Genomic DNA, 12,175 nt, shown 5'->3' on the forward strand with positions numbered 1-12,175 from the left:
CATTGAACCTTCAGGTGGTTTATACTTTGTTTTTTTTTTATCGAATCTCAAAGTTGACCCGACAAGCTGTATTTATAAAAGAATGGAATGAGAACACATAATTATATTAATGTGTAAGTAAAATACACAGTGCAGAAGAATACGCAACTTACAGAAGGAGAGTTCGAAGAAGAGCTTCTTTGGGCACAAGGAACTCGCAAGGCACCATCAAGAACTCATTGATGACAAAACAGAGAATGTTAGGAAGCTGCATTGAAACGACTTAGCCCTCCATTTCCACATGAGTTGCTACTTCCAAGAAAGCTTATGAGTGTCTCAAACATATGTATGCCAAATCTGGAACCCAAGTGTGCTCTCTCAAAGCCAACTTGATGCAAAATCCCATAAGTGAACAGTCCCTTACCGAATACATGAAAGATGTGTGGTCACTGGTTGATGCATTTGCACTTGTAGACAACCCGGTTTCAGATGAAGATCTCTTCATTCATTAGTATCATTACACAACTTGGGACTGAGTACAAAGATGTATTGAGCTATATGCATGAAAACTTATTGATTTTGAAAATCAGTTAAAGAAAGACAAAGCATCAACTCCAGTTGCTGACACCCCCACCACTGGTTATTCCCACTGCGAATTACATGTACTCTACTGGCCCTTCGCGTACCATGTAGCCATTCTACAACAAGGCAAACCGATCAGGTCCAACTCACTCAATTCACCCGGGTACAAAATTATGTTCCATCAGGCAATCAGTCATTCCAGGGGCCTTCTGTCACTTTTGTAATCTGACCAAATTATACCACAAAAGAGTGTCTGACAACTGACTCGCTTTCTTCATGAATATAGAATTCAAACCTGTAGCACATTATGCCTCTTCCACTTCGGATGTTTCACATCTCTTAACTTTTACAAGATCAATATATCCTGGACCTTATGCTCCATATAACAACACACCTTTTAGTTTCATAAAAACAGTAGCTTTGTCTTGAATATGTTTTAAAGCCCTTTTATACGGAAATTTTGCTTCACTAATTCTTATTTGAGATGAAAGAATGCTATGTAGCCATTTTTATAATTGAAAAAAGAATCAATGTGAAAGCAAACAAAATTAAATGGTGCAGGGCTTTTTATGGAAAAACACATGACAAATATGACCAATAAGTTTAGCAAAATAATTGATAAATGTCTCAGTCTGGTTTAGCTAACTGAACTGCTGAACTGTTATCAACTTAAATACATAGCATGCAAAAATATAACAACTCAATTATCGATCTAACGACCTAATAAAAACCTTGATAAGTCAACACTTTTCTTGAAGTCACTGTGCGAGTAGATGCTCCCTCCTTTGTAGTCCCAGTAGTTCCACTCAAATTGAGTATTTAATTGAGCCAAGGCCTCTTCTTCTAAATCATACCCAGTAAAGGGAAAACAAGTATCGTCAATTGTAGGATACTTTGTTTTCCTGACAAGTTTTCCATCTTGATCAAAGGCAAACAGTGGAAAATAGACTAGTGTATCAAGAGACTTGTTGTGCCAGATATAGGAGCCTAAGTTGGCATGTATCCACTCGCTTGCTTGTGACACCAACCAAGGCATTCGTCCAACGAATTGATTACTCGTTGCGGACTCCTCACTACCTAGTAAGACACGAACTACTTCAAACTCATGACAAGTTCCTTTCGCCTTGCGGTACAATTTTTTTAACATTGTAAGGAAATCAGCATTTGGCGACTCATAACCGTCTCTATCTTCATGCTCCAAAACAAGCAGGATACTCTTCCCAGCAAGTTGACATAAGGGAACCTTAAAATTGAAATTGACAAGTTACAAAATAGAAAAACTTGAGATCATTACTTCATTACTAATACAAAAATAATGTGGGATACTAATATTAGGGGATTTATGAAGAACTTTGTTTGAACTAAAAAAGACAAGGGAAAGTTTAAAGCATGCATCAGGATATTAAAAAACTAGACTAACCTGGGCCCCATCTTTCATTCTCCGGACACTATTTTGTTCACATATCATCTCCAGTTTCAGGTCCTTTACCTTTTCAGTCTCTAGCCGTGCAACTCTTCTACGAGTGAATGGGTACCCATGAATCTTATACAAGCAAAAGATGTGAGACCCAAATGGTTCGATAAATTCCGCACGAGGGTCAAACATTACAAGGCCGCCAAAACCAGGTGCATCTTGCTTACTAGATGATATTTCCAAAATCCGATTCAACTTCTTGCACCTTGGGTCTCGATATGGCAATGCCAACCAAGGCATACCCTTAAGCTCCTCCAAAAATAATTCTTCACTTGGCCAATCACTGGAGTACCCAAACTCTCTGCCATAAATTAGCACAACCTCAAACACGTTTCCTACTTGTGCAAGCTCTTTATAAGCCAACTTCAGTTCTTCAAAAAACTCAATATTGCCCGGAGACTTTGTACCAGTACAAAAATATAAGGCCACAACTTTATCCTCCAAAGTGTGAATGGGTACCTAATAGTAGTTGGCAGAACGATTAAGCTAAGGGAAGATCAAAAATAAATACAAGCAGGATGAGTATTTTTCTACCATTTTCATAATTTTAGCATTTAAAATTGACTACGTCAGAAAATGATATAGAGTAATTAATATTAGTATTATTATGCAAAGTTATACATGCATTCCTTACAATGTCCAACTAATTATATGCTTGATGCAGATTAAAAAACCCCTACATTAGTGTTGAAAATTTTCACCAACTTCATGAAGTTTCTATAGAAATCTTCTCGGTCAAAGGAGAGGAGAGGAGTTGAGAAGCTTATTCATGCACCTAGGAATTCATATATCAACACTAGTTAATAATACTATTCATCTATCAATGCACATGCATCTAATTGATTATCCATATAATTCTAATGTCGTAACCTTCACAAATTTCAAGAAACTATGTTCTCTGTAACATTAAAAGTGTTAGTGTGTGCTTTTATTCATCTTCCTGAATGGATTCTATTGGTTGTGGCTGCATCTACAGAGTTATTTATTCCATCAACTAATATTCTCATAATGAAAGTACATGATGTAATCAAATGAAGAAAAACAATACCTGATCTTCTTTGTTTGAAATGACATAATCACGCTGAGGGGAAGTCAACAATTTCTTCAATGATGGTTGCTTGATAACATCATCATCTTCTTCCCTCAGATATTCTATTCTTTCATCACTAAAAGGAAAACCCAAGGCTCCATACTCAAAGAAGATATTCCAAGCATCATATTGCAAAACCTTTCCCATAGGATCAACAATGGCAAGCATTTGGCGGGAGTAAATGTATCGCTGGGACAAACCAAAGCTTTTTTGAAGACGTTCCCTAGATGCTACATCAAAAACTGGGATGGCAGTCCAAGGCATGTAAGAAAACAATACATCAAAATGATGCTGATAGTCGGTAGAAACAAATTGAGGAAAATCAGTTGAATCTTTGAATGAGCTTTTTCCAGAAACGGGAACCAACACGACCTCAAAATTGTTGTGTTGTTGTAGCTCTTTGTATTCATCCATTACAAATGATGCATCCCACTTTATCATGTTGTAATCAAAAGTGTGATGTGGCAATGGCAAAAAATACAAAGCTACAACCTTGCCTTCGAAGTGCTCAGCCTTAACCTGTAGAGGAAATTTGTATAAATGATTAGCATATAGTACTAGCAAGGGGTGCCCACTGGTTGGGTCGACGGGTTATATTTAAAAACAAAGCCTGAACAACAATAACAAAGTTGCAATACAATAATTTGCATTTCGTAACCACATTTACTTAGTAGTTGGTACATCCAAATTTTTAACTACCTAGTAGTTAACATCCAAATTTTTATGTTTGGACAAAATCTAAAGCACTCAAGTGTTAAGTTACACACCAAAGGGGCAATTCATCCAGTAGAACTAAGTCTTAATAATGTAATCAGAAGTACACTATATTGCAGTGTGACAGTGAGTACTGGGATTGTTATGCTGCCCAGTGATCTGTGTTACCGTGTATATATAACGTCAATACTTGTAGGCTGCATACGAGGTTGCCCCTATTACAAAAGTAAATTCAATATGCATGCACTTAGGGATCACAACTTAATCCTAAAGATTCTGCAATATCGATTACTGAATTTCTCAAATCTATATACACCTCAAATTAATAATATTATATTATCCTAAAAATTCATCTCTCCCCGAAAATCTTATGCTCTTCAATAAAATAATAATACTATTGTTGAAATTTATTGAAATTGCAATACTTTTATTATAACACTATCAAGTTGCACAAATAACACACTCTTGTAAGGGATTAATTTGAAATTCTTTATTTTGGTTTTTAAATTAGATAATAATGCTAATGTTATTGTTTAATTGTGATGTAATACATAAAAAAATATATTATTTATATTATTTTTAATTAATTTAAATAAAATTTTCTTGGGCCCGTAAGAAGCACAAGTTATCTAGTATAGTATAGTAATAGATATGCAGCTATGCATAAGTGCATAGTGAACTTGTGAAACATAAACATATGCAAACTGAGAATGTAGTAAGGGAGTAAGGGACGTTGAAGAAATACAAACCTGTTGATTGTTATTTTTGATGAGGTAATCCCTTTCTTTGGTAAAGAGAAGGTCATTAAGATCAATAGTATCCCCTTTCTGTACGAATTGATTGTCAGGATCCTGGTCTGCATTCCTACAATTAGATTTTAGAATCTCCCCTTTTAGGCGTGCTTCTCTATATTTAGCAGCATTTTCTGTGGGGACAGTATTAACCAATCAAATCACAGGTAATATAAGCATCAACAATGTGGGTACTGCTACAATTAAGTATGAAATTTGAAGAAAATAGAAATCTGGCACAGTGAATCGAAATAAAAAGATACTTATAGTTTGGTGAGTACCTCCAAAGCGATAGGTCGGCACAGACATGATGTTTCTACTCATATTGCTGCTGTTTGCTGTTGCCGGAGAAGTAATTAAGGATGATGCTCCTCGTAACCTAAACAATACTCCCAAACTCCTCCTCATCCCCTTCTGCACAAACAAATCTAAAAATCTTAAAGTTTGTTTTAAGGTTAGATGTTGATAGTCGGCTGCACCTTTTCCTATCCTCTTGTGTATTCCTCCTTGTATACTCCCTCCGTACCATATTAGTTGTCACATTTCTTTTTTTGTTGGTCAAATGATTAAATTGACTAATTTTTGACCAAAGATTATAAATCATTCCTTCATTATTTTTAAAAGCTGAAAATTAAATCTTAAAGTAGATTAAAAATTATTTCCGATAACATATTTTTTTATTTTTTCAATTGATAAAATATCAATAAATTTCAGTCAAACTTTGGTCAATTTGACCGGCACAAAACCAAATGTGACAACTAAAATGAGACAGAATGATTAACAATTATTTTTAAAAAACATGTAGGTTGTATTGTACTGTCAGTCAGTATTAAATAAAATAAAAAAATTGCCGCATAAACTCGACTTATATTTCATGTCATATTCATAATATTAAATATACACTTGTTAGTATAATTAGTAATTTTGCCCGTGCTTCGCACACGGTAACAGACCTGTTAGTAACCTGCATCAAGGAAAAATACAAGATAACAGGAAAACATGTGCAAAATAAAAATAAATCCAAATTAAGTCCATCCTAAAACAGGAAAAACCCATAAACCAATGTACGAGCTCTACAAAAACTCAGTCCTAATTAATTCAAATCATAAACCTATGTAGTTTATGAAGTTTAAACAAAAATACTGATCATCATATGATCTCAGGGCACATCATGACGTGCTGCATCATCTATTATCTATTATATATATTATATATATATGGTTAGGATCAAATAAAAACTTTTTTAAGTTACAAACTTACAAACTTTTTTTTATTCTCCCATCGTGTTAATCCTTAGTTATATAAAGTATCCATGTTGAAAATTCGTCAAAAAACATCACAATTTTTAAAAATAACGCATAAATAAATCGCGTTTTCAACACATTTATAACTGGGGTTCAACATCGGGTGTTGAACACTAATTATCATTGTGTTGAATATATCTAAAAAGATGTTTAAACTATACCTCTGGGGTTTGGGTAGGGTCTAGAAACATAAATATTAGTTAAATAACATGTTTACCTTAGTTCTTACATTTAAAAATTGGTTTATGTACTTCTCCACCACTATTTTAATCAATGTTCAACAAAATATGTTAAAAAAATGTTGAACTCAAGTTATATATGTGTTGAACAAAAAAAGTTTGTAAGTTTGTAAGTTTGTACCAGAACCCTCCCCTATATATATAAGGGTTTGTCTAGTGTGTGCCCAAGGGCACATGCTAAGCACTAACATTTATAAAATTGGAGGGATTTGATTGGTGTGGTTGTTGTAAATGCAAGGGGGGCCATCATTATTAAAGAGTGTAAGCCAATCAAAATCTCCCAAATTTATAAGTTTTAGTGCTTAGTGTGTGCCCTTGGGCACACCATAGAAAAACCGTATATATAATGCTGCAACATAGACTTTGATGAGCCAGAAAAATCAGTGCGAAATTACAATTTTACCCTTCATTTAGATGCATCAAATTACTTCTTCATCCCTCTATCTGCCCACGTGCCTATTCACTTTTTTCAGTTTTTGTCCGGGGAATTCCTGCGACTCTGCGAGCCTGCATTACCCTTCTAAACCTCCATCTTCCTCTTCTCCTGTGTGTTTGTTGTGTGCACCCAAGCTTCCAGTCCTATTATTTCAGTCATGGAGTGGTTTCTTAGCTGCAGTGGTTTCTCCGAAAACCCTACTTACAATCGTTGTCATTATCGTATATGTATATTCTACAAAATCTAATTCATTTGGTGTTTTATATATTTGTTGGGTAATGAGATTAAATTATTTACTAAAGTTAGGTGCTTTCACGGCCTCTCAGTTATCTGTTCGGAGAATTCCTGCAGACGTGTCCCATTGTTTGGTGAAGTCCTGATTGCCAAAATTGAAAAGTATGCACCAATAGCTTACAGTCCCACAGTTGGCATGTTTGCCAGAACTATATGCTCATCAGGTTTGTCTTTCCATATTCTTTGCAATTGCAGTCGTATATATTTTATTTAAAAGATGATATCCTGTGTGATTTGCTGTTTGGTGCGTATTTTGCCAATATCTGCAGGTACATTGGTGCATATATGAGAGAAAATGAGTGGTGATGCTTTAAATTATACACCGATTTGAAGGTAATTTTATCCATTTCTGAAAGAGTATTGGTGTCATTATGTGTTCGATTAAATGCTTCAATCAGTCAAGTCTCTTATCAAGACATTATGCTTTAGTTTGTAACTTGTATTGATACAAAGGAAGACTTTTTGGTTAAACTATATGACATGCTTGCAGAGATCCTTAAATACAGGACTTGCGTCTTGTATCCGATGCTCATGCTCCTATCTTAAAATTCAAGCACAACGGCATATTTATATATCTTATCCACACCAATGTTGCGATGTGGTCTATACCTGAGGTATGTAATTATTATCTCGTGTACCACTCTGTCACTTTGATTAGAGAATTATTGTTTAAAGTTTAAAGCATAACACTACTTTTCGTCTATGTGCAGTTGTGCACACTACACAGACTCACAGACACAAGCATTGTCTGTACTCTATGCATTTTTACTGCCGTCTTTGCCATTGGGAAGGAGTGTTCTAACCACCATGGAATGCAATGTAACCATTGATTAAATAATCTTAATTAAATACCTCTCTTGACACATTCTATAGATTTATCTACTCCTTCCTAAGTTGCTGCATATTTATTCAAACTAATTTTTCTATATGTTATCCCAAATTTTATTCACTTATTTCAGGTTGCATATATTTGAGGCTTATTTTGTGTTCTATCCCATTTTTCTAATAGGATTAACCAGAAACGAAACCAGCTTTGTACTTCTTGCCTTGTTTTTCATGTTCATATCCAATTGGTGCTTGCTTAAGAACTACTACCTCTGTATTCTTTTGGTTGTCCTTTTGACTTTTTGCACATTTTTTAAGGGGCATCAAAATAGTTCTAAAAATTATATTCAGTATTTTCTATTTATAAATAAAAATTTACTTATTTTTTCACTCAGAAAATAAAAATTGTGTTTATAAAAAGTTTGATTAAAAGTTGTGGTTTGTCATCAAATAGAAAAACTTTTTATAATGGAGTCCTTTTTCATCTAAATCTCTTTCAGTCTTTTGCCTGATGCATTCGTAACACATTTTAAAAAACATATAAAGAAACTGATTTTGAAGGCTGAATCTGTTTGTGGTGTGTGCTTTCTAATTTGTGTAAGAAATCACTAAGATGCCAAATCACAGGAATTCTGTGTTCAGCTATGTATTGGTGGATCAGGGTCTGTCCGCAGATGCCAAAACATAGGTTCTGGTTCTTCAGCATTGTATTGAAGCTACAATTTTATTATTTCCTTTATTCTTGCCTTAGCTTCTCAATCTTTTACTACATTGTTTGTCAGCTGATGCTGGCCAACAATTTTCCCAGTGGTTGCATATTTTGAATTATGTATATGACCCTGGGATTCCTAGATAAAGATGGCACAAATACGTCAATTGATACAAGAAGAGCCTTGTATAAGGTGAATATATCAATAATAGATAAAAAAAGTGGTTATGTTTTTGAATGCTACAAAACAGCTGAAGATTGCCAAGATTGATGTTAATTTGAAAGCCAGAAATATTCTTATTCTCTTTGCTCTGCAGTTGATTATCAACTATTGTTTTAAACATATTCGTCATGATTGTACATGCTGTAATCAAACTGCTTTTCCTGTTTATATGAGGTTGCACTGAAGGTCTACTATCATTATTTATGCCATTTTTGCCTTCTTAGCTCATATATATCTGATTTTATTTTTTTTCCTCAGAAAATAGTGCTGTGTGGAGGATCAATTATGTTTAAGGATTTCCACAGAAGATTACAGCGTGATGTAAAGAAGATTGTCGATGCTGGGGTCCTTGCATCTGATGGTCGAGTCAGCGATGAAATCAAAGTAAATTCTTTTTTATTCTTGTTTTGAGTTTTTGTGCTAAGGAAAAGACATTAGTAATATCACTGAAGGATTATCATCAGGCAAAACCAGTGGAAGTCAATGTAGTTTGGTTTGGAGGCTCTGTACTTGCGTCGACACCTGAATTTTTCCCGTTGTGTCCTTAAAAACTCTACTTAAAAATGAGATCATGACGATTATATCAAGTATTCTTTATCTTCTCCTCCACTTAAAATTATACATGACTAGGTTTGCCATGCAGTTGTCATATTTTAGCAAACCAACTCCTTCTATACTATTTAATGCTATAATCTTTACCAGAGGAAAGATTAATAAAGGTAATTTCAATTTCTAGAACAAGGCCACTGCTAGAACATAAGCTGAAATCCCATTTACAGGGATTTTGATTTGTTGAAACCCATGAAGAGAAGAAACTTGCAGAAGGTGAAGTGTTAAAAGTGGAAAACCAAGACAGTAGAGAAAGTCCTTCTTGGTTCGAAGAACTGATTGGAAACCAGGAAATACTGAGAAGCAAAAAGATCAAGGTAATTGTTGTGCTTGATATTATGAGATTTAGTACCATGTTATCATCTCCTTGCATCTGATATTCTGATCCTCGATATTCGCCAGACTCACATGCATATATTAATATTTAGAAAATTAATTTGAGGCATTTCAGTATGCATTAGAAACCCCCAATGAATATAATGATTATATAATGCAATTCGAAACCCTTCCTCACAACTCAGGCCTAAGAAAGTTTCCAGGTTTTTCGAAATTTAGGTGGATTTTCTTGTGACTAGAAAGACAGAGCAAGGAGTTAATGCAGTATCTGGTATGGACTTGGGGATGGTTAGCAATATTTGTGTACATGTGTGAACATAAAGCCTTTTGCTTAAAAAATTTTACCTCGTAGCAGTAGATTTGTCACAATAAGTTTCCAAATAATCTATTATATATATAATGCTGCAACATGTGTTTTCTGTGAGCCAATTTAATCTTGTGAAATTACAGCCTTACCCCTTCTTATTTTTTTATATTATTTACATGTATCGATCGATCTCTTCGACCCTTCTTGTTCCCTTCCCTGTACCATTCACTCTTCACTCTGAAGCTCAAATTGAGGTATGTGTTGTGATCAATTTAGCTTTATTTTCATATGGGTTATGCATTTTAATTTATTTGTATGTATATATGTGTGTATTGCGACTTGTGATGGTTGTGTTTTATGGGGTTTTATTAATGTCTGTATACTCTGTTGTGTAAGGTGAAGAGTGGAAGTCTTCTTCGTTAATTTGGAAGATTTGTATTGCAAGTATTTGGATACCTGGTGAGACTAGAAGTGACCCCCTTTTGCGATTTGTTGTTTTTGTTAGAAATTAGCCTCTCTTTATTTACAAAAAAATGACTTCTATTTGGGATACTATATTTGTATGAAGTGAATATGTAAGCTGTTAATTTGAGTTCGGAAATAGAATGGGAAGGGTCTTTGGATTTTGCCAATCTCTTACATTTGTTCTGCTTACTACCATTTTTACGCATTGCAAGGTTTGTGCCTTCCTGAATGCATGCCCCGTTGTTGCATAACTATTTTCTTTGTGGTCCTGTAATTACCAGATGATATAGGGCAAGCGGTATATTATTGTATATATGATTTTTGTGTAGAGAGTGAACTAATATTATTTGCATTTTACCCTCTGATTGGGTGGAGGGAATGAATCGAGATAAATGAGCAATTCTAAAGGAATTGAAAGTGGAAGTGCAGGATTTAAGAGGGGACAGTTAGAAAAATGAGTATGTGTATATTTTCTAACTATAAGGTTTGTAAAGGATACATTTGGGAGCTAGGATTGAGAATTTAGACTTATATTATTCTAGGGATTGAGTTTTTGCTCAAATTGAATGTAAGTGAAAATGTTACTCCTTTTTAATACACACCAAATAGTATAAAATTTACAACCTATTTTCATCGTTCCAACTGGGCAAGGTGCAATATACAGGACTATAGGGTGTGTTCAACTTAGAAATAGAATGGCGGGTAAAGAAACTGAAATTAGGCTAAATTCTCAACACGCGTATGAATAATTATTAGTTTATACTCTTTTTTTGGTCAGCTATGCCTCATTTTTTTACATACGAAATACTCATTCTTTGTTTCACCATTTTTTCACATATCTTAAAACAAGACTTTTGCTTTCCTCTTATACATTTCATTCTAACCATTACAGCCTTCTTTTAAACACAACTTCATTTATTTGGCCCGGAGCTGGCTTTCTCTTTACTCTTTAGCTTGACATAATAATGATAATGTTTAGTTGCAAGAAGCTAGCTATTCCATTTATTAGTTTTTTTAGCTCATGCATTAAAGCATTCTCTCTCTTTTTTTTGGGTGCAGAAACCATGTTGAAACAACTGACAACAATATCAACAACCGAGGTAATTTATTGATTTAGCAATTATCTTCAACGTAATCAGGAATATTTGAATTTGAACCATTGACATTGGATGCTGCTACAGAATTACAAACAGAGGGAAATACCAAGGATACTATGAGTGGTGCTGCTGTATTGGATGAAGTTGTCAAGAAGAAAAAAAAAGAAACGAAAGTGAAAAAGGTGCTGCTACAGATCAACCTGATACTGCAGAGAAAGAAGTGGACAACTTTAAGAAGAAATCTGAGGAGCTTTCTGATGTTAATGATTTGATCGAGTCTGCTAAAGTGAAGGGGAAAACAAAGACAAAAAGAGTTTTGATTTTTCTGATGAAAGTGAACGAGTTGAGTCTCTTGCAGATACAGTTGTTGATGAAAATAACAAGTTGACTGATAAAATCAAGTACAAAAAGATAAAGAAACGCAAGTCTAATAAAGTTGACCAAGAAGACAAAGCTTTAATGGAAGTTGTAGTCGAAGAGCAATCTAAGGATCTGTCAACTGCAGCATGTGATGTTGACAATGAGAAGAAAAGTTCCAAGAAGAGAAAAAGGTTGGTTTTTGATGAAAATGAGATCCAGTCTAACAGTAAGGAGGTAGAAGAAGCTAAACCAAAGAAGGCCAAAGGGCCTGAAAAAACAACAAAGAAAGACAAGAGTGCGGTGGGTGGCGAAAATGAAGAAAGTGCAAAGAAGAAGAACAG

At 34.5% G+C, this 12,175-nt stretch overlaps 1 protein-coding gene across 1 annotated transcript; it reads right to left on the minus strand.

Annotated features, from left to right (window-relative positions):
* Positions 1 to 1,150: 1,150 nt before the first annotated feature.
* On the minus strand, positions 1,151 to 5,146 carry LOC108200262 (probable nucleoredoxin 1-2). The gene is made up of 5 exons (XM_017368359.2): positions 4,912 to 5,146; positions 4,589 to 4,764; positions 3,084 to 3,644; positions 1,982 to 2,494; positions 1,151 to 1,804 (listed from the first exon to the last, which is right to left on the minus strand). Exons 1-5 carry the CDS (start codon positions 5,036 to 5,038, stop codon positions 1,274 to 1,276), a joined length of 1,908 nt encoding a protein of 635 aa, XP_017223848.2. The 5' UTR covers positions 5,039 to 5,146; the 3' UTR covers positions 1,151 to 1,273.
* Positions 5,147 to 12,175: the final 7,029 nt, after the last annotated feature.

The sequence above is a fragment of the Daucus carota genome, chromosome 9 (assembly GCF_001625215.2).
Source record: "Daucus carota subsp. sativus chromosome 9, DH1 v3.0, whole genome shotgun sequence".
Taxonomy (NCBI): Eukaryota; Viridiplantae; Streptophyta; class Magnoliopsida; order Apiales; family Apiaceae; genus Daucus; species Daucus carota.